At 44.2% G+C, this 18,902-nt stretch overlaps 1 protein-coding gene across 1 annotated transcript in view; it reads left to right on the top strand.

Annotated features, from left to right (window-relative positions):
* CNTNAP2 (contactin associated protein 2) overlaps positions 1-18,902 on the top strand; it is a 2,761,105-nt gene that overhangs the window by 1,787,497 nt on the left and 954,706 nt on the right. Inside the window, exon 10 of the mRNA XM_085631546.1 lies at positions 3,771-3,939. Coding sequence (XP_085487672.1) covers positions 3,771-3,939 — 169 coding nt within the window. The remainder of the gene's footprint in view (positions 1-3,770; positions 3,940-18,902) is intronic.

The raw sequence follows: 18,902 nt of genomic DNA, 5'->3' as shown, positions 1-18,902 counted from the left end.
GTTTACTAAGCGTCAAAATGCTACACCTTCCAAATAGAAGAACAACGATGAGAAATATATCTTTATTTTTCCTCGTTTTTTCCTCATTTTAAGTGCGAGGCATTCTGCAGCACACTTATAAACAGCAAAACACCTCTAAGAATTGTTTTTGCGCAGGAAGGTGTCTGTGTGTCTTCCTGCACCAAAACAATCCTGCCTGGAATGCCGGCACCCTTGCACCATGACGCAAGGGTGCCTGTGTTTGCAGAAGGCTGCACTGATTGCTCCAGCACAGAGACTGAGCAGGAATGCGCCATATATAAATAAATTTGGCATATTCCTGGTCTCTCCATTTCACGCAGCACAGTAAGTTGTCTTGCTGTGTTGGACTGCATCAAATAATGATAAATTTGGCCCTCAATTTGAATGTCGCACTATGTGGAAGAAACAAGCTGAACCTACTGTGGGATTGCGGTAGCTTCTGATTGATTTCTGAGCAGGAGTGCAGTTCTTTCCACACAGGTAGCTGTACACAAAGGCCCATTCATGGGTATAGAGAAATTCCATGAGGAAATTCCAGATGGCTGTAATTATTGTTCCCCGGCAGAATTTCCTCATAAAATTCCTGCTATTACAAGTTAATGCTCATCTAATAGGGAATTACTGTGCTGATCCACTTTTACTAGGTGGAATTCTGCACAAGTCCCTCTTACTTGTCAATGAATTCAACCACGTGCCACCTGCTCTGCTCAGAGCTGTTGGTAGATGTGTTTAGGAGGCAGAATTCCTGAAGGGTGAGTAAGAAGTTTTGAAAAGGGAGCGAAAGAAATGGAGGATTGTATGACCCCACCCATCCTTATCCTATGCATTAGAAAAAGGATGATAGAGACCAAGGGATGAGGCTTTGCTGCTGTTGTAACCAGAGCTTCATACAATTTTATCCAGCAGAACTTTTAAATTTTGGATCAGTATCCCCGCACCCAGGAAAACTGGGTGTGGGAACACCGGATCGGTCAGTTGCGATAAGCCAGAGCCATAGTCCACCTGGGGGTTACTGCTCTGCCTGACTCGTAATTAGGCCCCATATTCCAAATTTACCAATAACATTTATTGATATGTGCTACCATTATATATTTTCAGTGCAAAAAACATGTTTTATAATTTTTTGAATTCGTGATATTTATGTTTGGGAGATTTGTGCAAAAATAATATTTTTCTTCATTCCCATCTTTTATGGTCAGATTTCCCGCACTTCTGACTTCAAACTGATATTTTAGGTCAATAACATACAAGGAAAGCTATTTTGTCATTGGTTTAACTATCTTCTACCCTTGTTTTGCGAGGGGGTGCTCTCTTGCTATCTTATGTTATGTATCTTTGCATGGTGCGTGACTAACTCAGGAGGGTATCCTGGCATGGAAGCAGGAGCTGTATGGGTAGAGCGAGGGTTGGAGCTAGGTGAAGAGCCAGGTCTTCAGTTTCTTGTGGAAGTTAAGAACTGAGGAGGGATCTCTGATGTGCAGGGACAGGTCATTCCAGTGTTTAGGAGCAAGGTAGATGAAGGAACGACTACTGGATCTGGTTCTGTGTATGGGGTGGGTGTGAGTGAGCAGCAGTGCGGCTGAGTGGATGTGTCTGGTATGTTTGTGGAATTTTATGCAATTGTTGAGGTATCTGGGGCTAATGTTGTGTGGGCTTGGTGTTTATGTGTGTGTGTGAAGAGCTTAAAGAGCACTTGTTTGCGTATTGGAACGCAGTGGACCTCTTTGAGGTGCATGTGATGTGAGTGGGGCTAGGAGGTTAGGGGGAGCCTGGCCACTGAGTTTTGTATAATCTGAATTCTTCTGGACAGATGAGCGTTGATTCTGTCCTGGTGTTTGTTGCCATAACCCAGCTTGCTGGTGATCAAGGCTTTTTGTTACAGGTCTGTGAGTGTTGATGGAGAGCCTTTTGAAGATCCTATTGATAATCTTGAGTGTGTGGAAGCCGGAGACTGCATTTACTTGGCTGGTCATGGTGAATTGACTGTCAGTTAAGATTACGAGGAACTTTGCAGGGGTTGCCAAAAAGAGTGTGGGTCTGAGTTTAGTAGACCAACAGGTGGAGTCCCAGAGAGTGTGTGTCTTGACGAAGTTTACTACCTTCACCTTGCCGGTGTTGAGCTTGAGGCAGTTGGGTTTCATCAATATAGCATCTTCAATCATGCAGGTGGAGAAATTGGACAAGGTGTTTTGCGTCTTGTCAGAGAGGGAACGTATGAGCTTGCTGTCATCAGCAATGGATATGATGTTGATTCCATGGGCATGGATAATGCTGGTTAGTGGGGTCATATAGGCATTCAACAGGGTGTGACTGAGTAAAGATCCTTGTGGAACTATGCAGATGAGGTTGCTGGTGTCCGAGGTGAAAGGAGCCATACTGAACCACTGAGTGCAGCCTGTAAGGAAGGGGGGAATCCAGCTAAGTGTGCGTCCTCGAATGCCAGCTTTGAGCTGTCATTGGATAAGGATGGGATAGGAGATGATGTCAAAGGCTTCTGACCATGGTCATTCGGATGTCGTCCGTGGTGGTGATGACGGCAGACACTACTGCAGTTGAGACCGAATCATGATTGAGTGGTTGTGAGAAGGTGGTTGTGATCAGGGTTGGTGGCTAGGTATTTGTTTATCATCTGTTGCATGGCTTTTGTCGGGTAGGGTAGCAGGGTGATACGCCGCTATTTGGCTACGTCTTCGAGCCTGCCGAAGGTTTCTTAGGGAAGGGGAGTATTGTGGTGTGTTTCTAGGCGTGAGTAGGTGGTGTGTTCCCAGCATTTGAGTAGGTGATTGTAATGAGTGAGTCATTAACAATTGGGGTGAGGGGTGCGCTACTGTCCAGTCCTGTGATGAAGACCTGTGAGGGTAGGGGGGTCCAAGGATGCTCCGAAGTGTATGTACTGCACAGTCAATACGGTTTCATGAGCTGGTCTAGTCTGCCTCCTGGTCAAGGTGGGCCTCTGGGTTTCAGTTTAAATGGACAGGAGACTAGCAAGGGTGGAAGGGTTCTGTTGAAGCTCAAAGGTGTCCTAGATGCTGATGATCTTGGTAGTTTAGACTAGGGACAACTGGCTGGAGAGGTCCTAAGAGTAGGTTAAGCTGATGGAGCTTACTGCCAGAGAGATGAAGTCTTTCACCATGGCCAAGATTTCCTTGGCACTGTTGGTGCTGCTTTCGATGTGGTCATTGAGCACAGAGCGTTTGGTGACTTTGATTTGCTGATGTTAGCGTTTGAGGGTAGATTTGTAGGTGCTTTTGTTGCTGTTGTCCTGACTTTTTCTCCTTGGATGAGGTTTAGCGATTTCGAGCTCTTTCATGTACCTGCTTGCTTGTAGCTGTTCTTTAATGTAAGGTAGTGGAAGTGGCATCATGCTTCATTTAACCTCTGATTACATCACTAGTTTAACTCTTTGTCCACCTTTAGCCTCTCAACATCTTCCTATTTGCTGCTGAAGAGTTAGGCAAAAGACAAACCAGACACTAAATCTGAACAATGTAGATTTTAACTTAGAAAATGATATCCTTTTAATTACAGAATGAATATATATCTTCCCATTCAATGAGAAAAGTACCTCAAATGCCGGAACATGCATAGGCTTTAGATTTCCAAGTTCTAAGTAAGCATGATGACCTCTGCTGTTAATTCATGTCCACGCTTTAACGAACTGGAGACATCCTGTTGACATGTGCAGTCTTAGAAAGTACATACCAAAAAGAAAACCTCCAGACCTAACTTTGGTTCACCATTTTCCGCAGGTTTACTCCCACAGATGAACAGCTCAGATCACTCACTTCGGCACTTTTTCCAAGGGTGCATGCAACTTATTCACGTGGACGACCAGCTTGTGGATCTTCGTGCTATTGAGAAAGGCAACCCAGAAAACTATGCAAATGTCAGTATCGACATGTGCGCCATCATAGATAGGTGAGTGCAGTCTTGATAATTACAGTATGAATTTTTCTTCAGCCATGGTGACATGAGGACATAAAGTCAATACAGATTGGGTGTATATTTTTGTTCCACTTAAGACATTTTTACCAATGGTGCCAGCATCTTACCAAATTATTTGCCAGAATTAAGTAGCTACTAAGTTAAAGGTGGTAAGGCATCTTATACTCTGTATTATAGCAAGCGAATCATTGATCACGGTGTCCCCCACTGTCGGCTAATACAGTAGTAAAATTGGGCTATAATTGGTATTCAGTGGAACATACGTCTACCTGGCCCAGTGCTGCTGCGCCACTGACAGCTATGACCCTTCTTTTAATTGCCTTAACAATGCAGTTGGTTCCAATAAGACCATAATCAAATATTCTAGAGTGAATATACAAGGGTCATTGGTTGAATCAATGAAAGACATTTTTATACTGAACCTGAAGCACCTAGGCCTAAGTCCCCAAGCACCTGAGTATTACGGAAGAGGGTGCATTTGTTGATGCAGCCTGTCTTTCTGTAATATGCCTATCACTGGAACAAAGTATGCACTGGTACAAGGTCTTTTCTGCATGGTGTGTAGGCATATGCAAAGAAGAATTATTGTTCTCTGTATCTGTGCTCAGTATTAGTGAACAATGCAGATGTACAAAACTGCAACAATTGCACCAGTGTAGTGGTGGTGCAAAATGACTGTTTCCCTGGGAGCCCCTTGACAGGGAGCAAGGATTGACCAGGGACTACCAAATATGGACAGACTTGACCCCACATGGAGAGGTCTGTCCCCATTCCCAAAGCAGACCTGAATGCCTCTGCACAGATACTGACAGTGTGACTGGAGACACTCTGACAGTGTATGTTTAGGGGTCCACTACATTATGGCACCTGAGAATATCCGTGAAAGTCCAATGAAGCAGTTGAAACTTCATTGTCCCCTCAAGGGACATTGTGGACCTCCTGTATGCAAACAGAGAGCAGCGAGTAAACCACTCCTTCTTATGTCTAAGATGTGCTGTGTCTACTGTTTTTCATGATGGGGCACGTAGCTTTGGTCTGCACTTAGTTTGAATGGACTCAGGGATCATCTCATGCATTGTACACCCTCCAGAATACAGATCTGAATCAGAGATAGAGCCTCCCTATGTGGGCACACAAAACACAAAGGTAAACCCACTCCAACCACAAACTAAGAGGAAGACTCTTCATCCTTTTAAGTACCCTTCAAAGTTCAGCAAAAATGACTGCATGCCATATGTACAGAGACAAAGTAAGCTGGGGTGGGGGCATTTTGAAATGAGACTTTACATCATTGCCTTTGTGGATTTAATACCTTGTGGCACTAGCTTGCTGGTTGTGACCAACTAACAGCACTCACAATGTGTACCAAACAGAGGTGTGCTCCATTCACGTCCTTCTCTCCATACTACCTGCCGGCCCTATCATGTACCTGAAACGGCTAAATGCAATTTTGAACAAGGGGAAGGTGGTGGAGCTGCTAAGATTGATGTATAGTCCTGCACAACATTGGACATTGCTGGCATTGTCAGGTCCAGGAAGAGGGTACAGCTTGCAACTATTACTATTGCAATATATCTAAACATCAGGTCTCTCCTCTGGAGCTGTACATTCTGGCAGCTACACAGACTTCCATCCACAGGCACCTGTTGTGTAACAACAGCAACCACAACTTGACATAAACCTGCAACACTGCCAACTGTGCCTTACCCACTGGATAATGCACTACAGCTTTACTCATGCACAGTCACGATCCTGGCTCCAATGTCAACGACTCTCACACACACTAACACTTAATGTACATCTTTGTAAGACAAATTATTCCTCATAAAATGACTGTTATTTAGAACTACAGCACACGCACAAACATATAGTTCAAGGCAGGGAGAAAATGGGTTAGAGAAACATGGTACAGCGAACCCAAGGAGGAACATACACCAAAGACACACACACTGGGAAACAGCACCAAAGGGAGAGAGGACCATGGGGAGACATTGATATGGGAGAAACAGAAATACATGGGCAATGAAACCTAGTGGTCTGGGTGTAACTAGAGCCAATATTCTCTAAAAAGACCCTAGTCACTGACATGCTCGACATTAATAAATGGTTTGCCCTGCAGAAATCTACCGCACACATATTCCAAAATGTACCAGCAGAATGTACCACACATATACGCAGTAATATACCATCCCACCGACACACGCACAGGGCAGTGGGTGACTGTTAAGCACTAGATACAGGGGTGGCACCTCCACAAGGGCGGAGGAGCGTCGCCCTACTGCTCTCTCGCAATGCGAGAAAGCCAAAACATAAAATGGTAATAAATAAAAGTTATTACCATTATAGGTTTCCTTTGTGCATTGCGGGCGGGTGGGAGGTGCTGTTCTGCTCTGCTCTTTGAGCAGGGCAGGGGAGGAGTGGCTGGGAGGCATCCCAACTAATCACAACGCTGCTTGCAGCATTGTGATTGGCTTTGGGGAGGGTCCAGAAGGAGCCTTACTGCCTGCTTCCTGTTCCTGTTGGAGGCAGGAGAGCAGGAGCCCCGAAGACGCGGGACCCGGCGGAAAGGAAGGTAAGTTCATTTTTTTTTATTTACCTGCGATCCCCCCCCCCATGACACCTCCCATGGAACCCTCCCGCCGGCCCCCCCCCACCCAGGAGCAATGCCGGCCGCGACTGACTAGATAGAAAATCACTGACTCACACACCTGGAATTGGAGACACACATGCAAACCAACATAGAAGACAAATTAATCAGACTTGATCCTACCTTCTCAACTCACCCCTAAGTGCACAACATCTCTGGGTGAAGTGGGCCTCCTACAGAGGAGGAAAATGCACCTGTCCTCCATGAGCCGTACACTGCTAAGGCGTTCTTCCTTGTCAGATGCTGGACGTTTTTTGACCTGCTGTTGGTATAATGACTCACAATTAAGTGACTGACATTACCAGATGTGTGGGTGAACCTAATCAGTGATAGCATCTGCATAAAACTATGAGCGATAACTTCCCACAATCTAGTACAGAAAACATAAATGCAATTCGATTCTTATCAAAAGGACAAGATGTGGAATATTGTTATACAATACACCTTTCCCCTGTAAATCCAACGTGGGCACTAACAAGCCTGGCAAATGCACGGGGTGAACAACCTTTACAACGCAACTTTTACACCGCACTACCATTACAACGAAACTATTACAACGCGAAATCTGTTACAACGCATGCCATTACAACGCATGCTATTACAACGAAATGCACTAGATGGCGTGCTAACATTAGAAATAGTGTAGTTTTACTATCCAAACACCTTCCCTACTGCAACGTGGACTGGAGTTAGAATAGTAAATTATACATTTCTAATGTCAGCACTCCATCTAGTGTACGTCGTTGTAAAAGCATGCGTTGTAAAGGCTGGCGTTGTAACAGATCTTGCGGTGTAAAAAATGCGTTGTAACGGCATGCGGTGTAAAAGCATGCGTTGTAACGTCATACATCCATGCACGGATATCAGAGAGAGCAGATATTATCCATGTTGGCAATCGTGGTCAGTTGTTTATAGTTTTATTTGACTCATCAAGCGAACACAGAAACAATTCTGGGCATAATAAAGAAAGCTCTCAGCAGTCTCCTCAGTAAAACATTTAGCTAATATATAATTCCTAATTAGAAAATATGTAATTTGTAAATGTAGAGAATGCTTTTGAAGCTAAACCCTTAGTGGATAAACCAACTAACATGTTAAATACCCTGGAGAATTTGAAACGTTAAATACCATAGAGAAATGGGAAAGTCATTAAGCTCAATGGTTTGATGGCTTTCCCTGGACATTTTGCAAAGCGTTAATTCATAATGTGAGATTAACAGTCCCAACTTTAATTAAGAAAAGTACGGTATGATTTTTTACTAGCGTGATTATAGGCCTATGTCACCAATATTGCAAAGCACCTATGTCACCAAGATTGCAAAGCATTTTCAACAATCTTCCATAGAATCTGCTGCCGGACTGACTCATTGACTTCTGAAGTCTGGAATTTCAGCCAAATGTAAATTGCTTTATCTGGTTTTCTAAAATGAAATGTTCATTTTTCAACAATAGAATTTGTTTATGTAGTGCATGGTTTCCATAGAAAACACCAGAGTCTAAGTCTTGTAATTTGCTATGAATGCATCAACAGCGAGGCCAGGCTGACAGGGCTGGGAGAGCCTATCAGTGGAGCCTGCCTATCTGCTTTGACTGAAAGCAGAAAGCACAGCTGCAGGAGGAGGAAAGAAGGCAAGGAATGTGTTGAATGCTGGTTAAGAATGAGAGTTAAGGATTTTTTACATTTGGGACATAGAGGAGAGGGCACTTTATGTATGGTTCCCCCGTTACTCCTCTGCCCTTGCCCCAGCGTAGCAGTTGAAAGCAGGGGCAGAGATGATTTGGGGGCCATAGATAACAAAACATTGATTATAAATAGAATTATATATTGGGTAACAGTAAGTGATAGGGATGTTTTTTTGCTGAGGGGTTCTGAGTGACATCAAAGAGACAGCAAGAGCAAAGCTTGAGTTGTCTATGTTGTCACACAGGACCCCGATAGGAAACCATCCACTTAATTCACTTTTTACACATCTACAACTCTACAGAAAAGCAACATGTTTAACATCTTTTTGTTCTAGAGGCTTCAATTTCTGTAGATGATGAAAAAGGCACATAACATTGTTTATTTATTTCATTTTGTTCTTGTCCAATTTGAAGAGCATTCACACAGTAAGTGGCACTACAAAATATGGATCTGAATAGTCATACAGAAAAAATACAAATTAAAACAATTAGAGCAATGGGTTTGAGTGGCAGGGTTTCAAATGTGTGTTTAATTTTATTCCAAAGGCTTAGTGAGGTAGTCCTACTCCAATAAGTATTGTTAGCTATACTTCACTTAAATAAATCCCTCTTTCGCAATCATTAGTTTAATCTTGCCTGGGAGCTTAGCAACTTCATTGAAATGATCATTTTCCTAGACAAATATTAAGATATCCCCTTGTGAACTAACTTAAAGGTCAAACATGCCATTATGTGCTTAATTCAAGGGTGAACTGTCCATTCTGTCTCTCGGGCATTATGACGGTGGGCCGCAGGCCACGGTCCGCTCCCACTGCTGAATGGGCAGTTATGAATCAAACATAAAATACCCCATGGCCTCATTTTAATCGCTGCAAGCTCCATTGTGGGACACCTTTGAACATGCTACCATGGCGGATTTCAGTTTCCAGTCTGGCCTTGACTCAATTTCCACCTTTCGAGCAAGCAGAGAACAGGAGTGATGTGGTCATGTGTGGCAATACCGGCTAGGAAACTGACAGCAGCGCTCCAGCAATGCCTTTTTGAATGCTTGGAAGAATAACATTGACTGGTTCAGCTAAAACCAATGCCAGAAACTAAAGCTTTCAAAGTGAATACAATGTTTATTCTTAGGAAAGACTAGAGTTTGTTTTCCTGGATTTCTGTGTTCTACACCAATAAATAGCTGAAAGTATACATCAAAAAGCCTCAGAGCTTTATCATCATCCAATGATGAGTTTTTCTGAATAGGTTTTCATAGATCACTGAAATCCCATTGTTTCACTAAAATACAGGTGCCCAAAGCATGTGCAGAAGGGCTAGATGAATGCCATATCTGCAGGATGACCACTGATGAAGCAAATTATTTCAATCTAGACTCAAACTTATCTTTTACGAGCATCTTGAAAGTGTGGCATTCATCTGTTTTGAACACCCTTGCTATAGAGATACCAGGTAGAATAGTTTGCTTTCAAAAATAATATTCCTAATACGATTTAGTGCCTTTTACATATCAACAAGGACGTCACTGTCTTCTGTTGCAAACCAAAATGACAAGAATCTCTGTATAGGAAATTGGGTTATTAGTTGTATGACCTGCACAAGTAATAGGTCTACAATTGTCCTTACTGGGAACCAAACAACCCTATATAGTGCCTGACTCTCACAGGGTAGTGAAGCAGAGCAGTCGGAGGTCTACTTAGGAGGGGAGGTGTGGGCTGGTAATCACAATTCATTGGCGCGCAATAATAACACTCAATAAATGATTGTCCAGTCAAAACTTTTTCTTTAGAAAGGGGGAAGTACATTTATTTCACACACTACTAAATACTACGCAATAATTTACACAAATAGATATATTGGCAGATCGAAAATACCATATATACTACACAGTGTAATCACCTTCGAACCCCCTTAAATGGGTCAAACCAACTTATCAAGTGAGTCTAGTAACTTCGTCATGGTTCAAGACCAACAACCCATATGTTACACTCATCATTGGGTACCTAGATGCAATTATCAAAACAATATTCCAGCATAAATGCACTTATGAATGAAAAAACGTATATACTCTGAGCTGTAATCATCAAAATCCATATGGTGAACCAATAAAGCAGTTGAAACTATTATGGGAAATCAGTAAAGCATTTGTCATGAGTAACCTGTATTTGTGTTTTTCTTGTACATTATACATCATCAAACTGCTGTTGTAAAAATAGCCACAAGAGGGCATCACCTTGACATGATACTGCATTGGAACGCTACACTTGGCCCCTAGAGAAATTAAATACCAGAATTACATTTGACCACCTTTATCCCTTTTGGGTCATAAGGAATGCAACAATAGGCATAGCCCATAAAAGGTGCGTCACTCTCAGCTGTAAAGCAAAAGCTTCAGCCTTGGGAATTATTGAAAATGCCATGAAAATCCAGGAGTGGTGAATGTTTTGGGTTACTCCCCCTCCCCAACCTAGGGTGGGGACTCTTGAAATCCATTATGGGGAAAAGGCTGCACTTTCCTGCATTTGTTGGTGGTGGCCCCACCACAAGGAGAGGAACAGCTTAAAATGTAGACAAAACAGCAAGGCCCGCAAGACATTATGGGGAGATCATCTTGAGTGCAGTGATTTTTTTATTCTCACCTTTCCTGCTGAGTCGGGAGAGATGCTGTTGCTGGTTTTCTTATTTTTTTCAGGGTTTTGGGGTGCTCGTCCCACCCAGGAATCCCGCACTTGGCTCACGTTGGGGGACAGCTCAGGGAGCCAACCCTTGGCCACCCACACTGGCTCCCCGCCCAGCCAGCTCGCTCCTGTGTTGCAGCAGGAGCTGGCAAGGTCTATTTGCCAGTCCGCTTCTGAGGGCAGGCACTGTAGTCCATGGCAGCCTCCTGCCTCCGGCAGAGCTCTCCCCCATAATTTCAGTATGCAGGGATCGGGGATGGGGTCCCGGCTCCTATTAAAGGAAGCGTGTCTGGGGATAGGGTCCCCAGGCACTTAAAAGAGTAATTATGAAATGTCTTTTTGCCAACTCCTTGGCCCTAACCCACCCGGGGGTAAATGAAGAAATGGTGATGGAGCCCCATGCGCTTCATTGACACAAAAAGGTCAAAGGTCGCCGAACTTTAAAATGCCATAACTCGGGCCCCGTTGGCCGATTTGGACAATCATGGACTCATTTTACTCCTGGTGGTGAGCTCCAGTCACCAGAGGCAGCCTTAGCAATGCGCCTCACCTCCTAAGGGGTGCAGTCCTCATAGATCTGGTCCTCCTGGTTCCATGCAACAGCTCTCCTCTTGAACTTTGTTTTTAGGACTTTCTCCAAACTGATCCTCAGGGGTTGAAGGGGGCTAGCCTCACTGGCCCCTGGGAAGACCCACTAGTCCTGGGGTCTACTGGGCAGAGTCCTTGGTCTTGAGTGGGAGCTAGGGCGTTACTCCTTCCAAATCTGCATGGCAGCCCTAGATACAGCAGAAAATATAGCAAAATCCACAGGCAAGAAAAATATCTCCCACTTGTGCAAGAGTTTTTAAAGGGGAGAGGATGGTTCCAGAAGACAGGCACCCCTGGCCAATCCTAGGGTGCCGCATCACCTCTCCACCCATCCCAACTCTCCTGCACAGCGCGATGGGACAGTCCAAAATGGTGTCATTCAGAAGCCCCTGGTCACTTCACTCCTGGGGTCTCAGCTCCACTCTTCGCTGACATCATGGTCAGGGCCTTGCACACTAGAATTTCAAAGAGAGCCCTCCGATGGGTTGGCTCAGTAGTCTGGACACTCTCCTTTGTTCAGTGAGCTTCGGCACACCCGTCCCTCCTACAGTGTACCATCTGGGTGATTGATGCAGATCATTCCACCCCACCCCTTTTCTCCTCAGGAGCTGGGAGAAGTCACGCTAATTACTCATTTGGTGTGGGGCAGCCTTTGTTCCTGCTTTCAGAGAAAATGTAATTAACTGGGCACAGCAGGGTGACGAAAGGACTGGGCTCTGATCCTGAACTGAGCCAGGGAAGTATGAAAACTCTGGATGCCCCATGAGGTGTATAGACATTATTCTGGAGGTCAATGGTCCCTTTAGGCCAAGGGGGAGTGCAACTATACTCTGAGGCAGTTCTTGCCCTTTTTGTATAATGGGGGTGCACTATAGACAAAACAGGAATTCACACTGTCTTTCCCTATTAGTGTACACTACCATAGGCCTATCCCAGGTGAATTTCTAATCCTGCAGAGCCCCTATTGCGCCAGTCTATCTGTGCGCTGTTAAACCGGCTGTGCATGACAGTAGTCTCCCATGCGCAGCCCACACATGTGTGCATACATGTTTGTGTGTAATCAGCCAAGTGCCTCCTACCCTAGCTGCATTGCAGTGGCCCTATCCTAAAAGGCAGATACTGGAAATACGCATGCACAGTCAATTTGGAGGAAATTATATGATACTGACTCAAAAACACAATATAAACTAGCCCTAATATTACTCACAGTGCAAGAACGCACATTCTCTGTTTTATTCAGAAAAAGGTGCTCAGGCACAAAACTGCCCCAAAAACTTTTTAAAGTGGTTCAAGACTTATCAGCTCCCTGCAACATCTCTCCTGCTCCTTCATTGTCACAAGCTCAATGTCAGGGGCTCGCTGACTTCTCAATTAAAAAGGTGACAGACATTAGGTCCACCCTGATCATAACAAGGAATCATAACACTCAGCTAAAGTATAACAGATCCAGCCATTCTCTGATCCTACCCCTAACCAGAGATTAAAAAAAACACAGCGACATGGGAGGTGCCTGCATGACTACAGTCTCTGCTCTCATTGGATTACCCCTGTCTAATGGAGTTACTGCTGTCAATCAAGTCAGGATGGCCTTTAAACCCTCTTCCCCCTGCTAAATTGAGCACCTTGAGCCTGCAGTCCTTGCAGCCGGTGCTAGAACTTTTTAACTCCTCTTTATGCGAGGGGCATTTACCTAAAGCCTGGAAACATGCAATTGTTTTCCCCTTGCTAAAGAAACCCCACTTGAATCAGGACAACATCCAATTTCAGACCCATCTATTTACTACCTATTTTTTCAAAGCTATTGGTACATGTAAATACCCAATTCACCTTATTTGTGGAAACTCAGAGTGCCCTTCACCCCTCACAGTCATGCTTCAGATCTGGGCACAGCACTGAAACAGCCCTTCTAGAAATCACAAAACATCTAAGGCGACTCCTGGTTTCGGGGGGCAGAGCCGCACTGGTCTCATTAGACCTCAGCGCGGCCTTCAATACTGTGACACATGAAATTCTCACTGAAAGACTGACCCAACTGGGCCTCCAATGCACGGCACTGGCATGGCTCTCCTCTTTCTTGATGGATCACACAGTCCGGGTCTTCTCGTCAAATGCAGTGTCCGAATCTCTCCCACTTATGTCTGGAGTTCCTCAGGGTTCCATTTTTCAACCAATCCATTTCAACATTTATGTCCAGCCTTTAGCGAACGTGGTGGAAAGCTGTGGACTAACTCTGTATTCATATGCAGATGACACCCAGATCATTTTCGTCCTGTCCTCCAGGTGGTAAGTCATCTCCGAGAATCTCAATTCCTGCCTCGGTCTTGTCTTCACCTGGATGAACACCAACTCACTGAAACTAAATGTCAACAAGACCGATGTGATGATATTGGGAGAAAATCCCCAGCTTTGGGGGCCTAAACATTGCCTTGCCATGCCGGGAATGCCACCTGCTACCACCGATAAGGTTAAGAAACTTGGCTTCCGGCTCGATCCAACTCTGTCTATGAAGCCACAAGTGGCAAAGTAGCCTCTTCATGCTTTGCTCTCATGAAATGACTTAAGAAGATCCTGTGGGTACTTCCTTTCTCTGCTCAGAGAACAGTCATCCAGGCCATGATATTGTCTAGACTTGACTATGGCAGCATCATGTACTTAGGGGCAGCCATGCCAATGATAAGACGTCTGCAGTTGGTTCAGAACTCTGCAACCAGGCTCTTGTTTCACCTCCTTAAACATTCCTGAGCATCTGGGCTTCGTCGACAACCCTACTTGCTCTGAGTGGACAAGTGAATAAACTTCAAATCTCTCTGCTTTATGCACAAAATCTGCACCTGCTCAGTACCTGCCTTGTGACTCCTTGCCATCTTGCTCGCACCCTGCACTAAAAAAAAACCAATCTCTTTTTGCAGTTCCAAGAGTCAGGCACACCTTAATAGGTGATCTATCCTTCTCCTTTCTTGGCCCCAAGTTATGGAACTCCCTCCCAGAGTCCCTGAATATTAAGCTTCTCTATCCAACTTCTACGAGGAACTGAAAACTGCTCTTTTAGCTCCTTCAGGCTGGTTCTACTTGTACCGAAAGCGCTGGAAAAACATGCTGGGTAGCTTCACCCCATATAAGCATTCAATGATAATAATTTGCCATGTGATTACAATGGGTTAGACACATGTAATGCATACTTCTGTGCCTCAATCATTAATCTTCCTGGTGCCTTCATGCCAATACCTACCATGCCCCTGGCAATTGATTCTAGTTCTCAGGGTTCTTTCCATCTGCTAGTCAAACTATACCTTAATGCTTTGGATAGAAATAATACTGCCACAGAGATAACATCTCTGTTTATGGACTTTTCTAGAAAAAAGACTGAAATATAACTCCCTCTTCTTCAACGATCACTCTGCAAGACACAATTGCCTCAATGTGAACAAACGTTTTTGAAGAGCCAGCCTTGTTTTTGTCAACAACCTCTCTTGACTTGTGAGTCAGCACCACATCTTCAAGCAACATTTTTAATGAAAATTTGGGTAACAAAGGAATACAGTTCTCAATAACAAACCTACTGCATCAATCTTTGTGTTGTTGCTGATTTTTTTCTCTCACCTAAATTATGGACATAAAAGGCAACCAATTTCATTGTAATTCATCCTTTTAAAATTATTGATCAGAAAAACATTGGCTTTCTATACAACCTAAATAAACACCCACAAGCAGAGCTAATTTTCAGCTTGACTGGCCATTAGAAGAAAGTGGCTCACCTAACTTTGTAGATTATCATTCTCTCTTCCTGTACTGCCATGGTTGTCATTTAATTGTGAATAACACACTCACTTCACTTCCCATCTATATGACCAAATAAGTACATATCCGTACTGCCTTTCTCTCTTTACTTCCAGATTGCCAATAAGAAAATCAGAAAGTCACTTGAGCAGTACGCTGCTGAGATTTAAAATAACAGCTGCAATAACATATACATAGTTCCTGAACAACTACCTTAATTTCTTATTGCATATTTGTATGGGGTCAGATTTAGCATCATTGCCAGTATAAACAATTGAGTTGTTGTTGATGGTTGACTGGTGTGTGAGCCCTGGTCAAGCAACAACCACAATCCTTGTCAGGGTGAGGCACAAGCCAAGCCTAAATTAACCTGTGCTAAACCCCCTGGCTGCATCCCTGACACATACCAGTCAGGCTTAATTTAGAGGAAACGTAGAAAAGTATTTGTGAAACACATCCACCAGTAATAAGGTTAAAAAACACCACACAAACAGGGTCCCATACCAAGTTAGAAAAATATGTTATGTTTAATAAGTAAAACAAGAACAAAATGACAAAAAAATGCAATCAGTAGAACCGGACAAATAACATTTTCTAAGATTTGAGTGAAAATAGTGCCAAAAAGCAGAAAGTGCCAACTGTGGATATCTGGTTGCCCCGGACCGGGACACAGTCCCAAATTCAGGTTGACTGCAACGGAGCGTGGGCCGGCTCCAGGGACCAAGTTTGGCTGGTGGAATAAAGTAACTTAAATCCTGGTTTGTGGATCATTGTGAGGATCTGCTTCGAAGATGCCTGTAACAGTCAAGGTGATGTGTCGCTTCCAAGATGCGATGTGGCTGAGATGCAAGTCCCTGCATTGTTGCCATGGATCCGGTTGATGAGTGCTTGCGATGTGAAGTCTGGCGTCAAGGAAGTGCTGCGCAGTCGAGGCGATGTGTCAATTCCATGGCACCTGTGAGGCTGAGATGCAGGCTCGAGATTGCCATTGAGGGCCAGCACAGAGGAAGAGTACAGTGGTTCCAAAGAGGCTGCAGAGGCGATGCAGGTTTTTGTGACTGGTCTGACCATGCAGCAGCAGCAAGGCATCAGTTCTACTCGGGGTAACCCCATGTAGCAGAGGAGGTGTGTCAGTTCCAGTGGGTCCATAGAGGCTGGCAGAGCACCCTAGGCCCACATCCAAGGGTCCAGGACTGGGGTGGCAACACTTGATAAGGTAGTCTAACAGATGCAGAACTTAGGTGCTAGGTTCACGGTTGTTGGAGCCTTCTGTCCCCTTTGCTTCAGTCAGGCGCCAGCCAACTAGCCCTTAGAGTCACTCTAGGGAAAGCAGGCAGCAAGTCAGCACAGCAGGGCAGCAGTACTTCAGAGTAGCAGTCCAGCCGACAGGCTGCCCGTTCAGCAGCACAGCGGTGCTTTTTCCTGGCAGAGTATCAACAGGTCCAGAAGTGTACTGAAGAGTTGGTTTCTGAGGTCCAGTATTTATACCCAGTTGTGCATTTGAAGTGGGGAAAAGCTTCCAGAGGCCTGCCTTTGAAGTGCACAGGTGTCCGGCCTTCTTTGCCCTGGCTCCCGACTAACTACAGGGGGATGAAGACCTTTGCGTGGAAGTAAGACACAGCCTATTTAAGTGCAAGTGGGGCTGTGCCCAGCTCCTCCCTCCCATCCTTCCTGTGATGCCTCATCCAGGTGCACCTAATCTCCTTATTGTGTGTGGCTGTATAGAAGGAATACACAAAGGCCACCGGTCAACTATACCCAGCCATGTGACCCAGAGACATGCTGCAGGCACTGAATAGCTACAACAGGAAAATGTCAACTTTCTAAAAGTGGCATTTTTAAAATTGTAATTTTGAAAAACAAATTCACCATGAGTTAGGATTTTTCATTACAATTCCAAAGACACCAAACATGAACTGGTTTTGCAAATTACAGTTTATTAAATGTAATAAGGTAACTTCAATGTTATCTTATGGGAGAGGTAGGCCTTGCAATAGTGAAAAACGAATTTAAGAGCTTTTCCCTACTGGGACATGTAAAACTTAAGAGTACATGTCCTCGTTTTTAAATACCTGATTCACCGCTTAAAGGTAGTCCAAAATACTTTTCCCTTTCTCACAAAATATCACTAGGTATCCATTTAGCAAAAGGATTACTTTCAAAGCACTTATGCTTGTACATCAGGCCTTTCATAACACCGGCCCCCCTTTTTCTGAACAAAAGACACAAGGAGTACCAGCCGAACAGAAGCCTACAGTCTAATAATGCTCATTTGATACTGGCCCCTCATTTAAAAAAATAGAAATGGTGATGCTTTTTTCCTGGTACGCTTCACCAAAATATGGAACCTCCTTCCAGTGCGGCTCAGGAGCTTAGAATGTGAATTTGCCTTTAGCAAATCCTTGAGAACGTATCTCTTCAGCCATTAAACTTCATCTACTCTTTCATGTTTTCAAGTTGTAGCGCAGGGACACTCTTTTAAGTAGCTGTTGCGTTCTACAAGTAATGTCATTCATTAATTCAAATACATTGCACACCGCCCTCTGGGCTGCCCAGGGCCTCCCTAGGGGTGACGTATATATATTAAAAAGGAAGGTTTGGGCCTCGCAAAAGGTTTATTTCCCAGGTCGAAATAGCAGTCTAAAACTGCTCTGGCAGGCCTGAGACATGCTTAAAGGGCTACTTCAGCAGGTGGCACAACCAGTGCTTCAGACCCACTAGTAACATCTAATTTACAGGCCCTGGTCACGGGCAGTGGCACATTTATTGGGACTTACATTTAAATTAAATATGCCGATTTAATATAAGGCAATTCTACTATGTTTCAAGGAGAGAGCACAAGCACTGGTTAATAATGGTAAAGTGCACAGAGTCCTAAGGCCAACAAAAACGAATTCAGCAAAAATAGGAGGAGTGAACAAAAAAATCTTTGGGGATGACCCAGCAGATAGGACCGAGTCCAACAGCCAGTATATGCTCTTCAACAACTAAACCTTTACTCTTAGTCAGATACAGTAATCCATTGTAATCGCCTCATTGTTATGTTATGTTATGTTAGTTAGGTATTTGTAGAGTGCGCGGCTACTCACTGGAGTGTCCCGGCGCTAAGCGAAAAACCACATAACTGCGAAAAAGGTAAAAGGCACCGAAAAGCAGAGACCGACAGAACGAATTAGAGTTGAAAAAGCCATGTCTTGAGCTTTTTCCTAAAAGTAAGTAGATCCTGAGCCTGTCTGAGGCTCAAAGGAAGGTTGTTCCATGGATGGGAGGCAACCACCTGGAAAGAACGACCTCCGACCCGAGCAAGTGCAACTTTCGGAACAGGAATCAGGAGTTGAGTAGAAGACCTCAGAGTACGTTGAGGGATGTAATGGGGGAATCTTTGTCTAAGGTAAGGGGCTCCAATCTGATTAAAAGCTTTAAAAACCAGAATCAGAGCTTTAAAATTGATTCTTTTCTGAACAGGCAGCCAATGTAGTGGTGGGATAACAGCTAGAAAAGGGGGGGGGACCATAAGGTTTGGAGACGGTTACTGAGAAATGACCTGATCCAACTCAGGGCAG

Source organism: Triturus cristatus, chromosome 10 (genome assembly GCF_964204655.1).
Source record: "Triturus cristatus chromosome 10, aTriCri1.1, whole genome shotgun sequence".
NCBI classification, from domain to species: Eukaryota; Metazoa; Chordata; class Amphibia; order Caudata; family Salamandridae; genus Triturus; species Triturus cristatus.
This window is presented reverse-complemented; position numbering and strand designations above follow the sequence as displayed.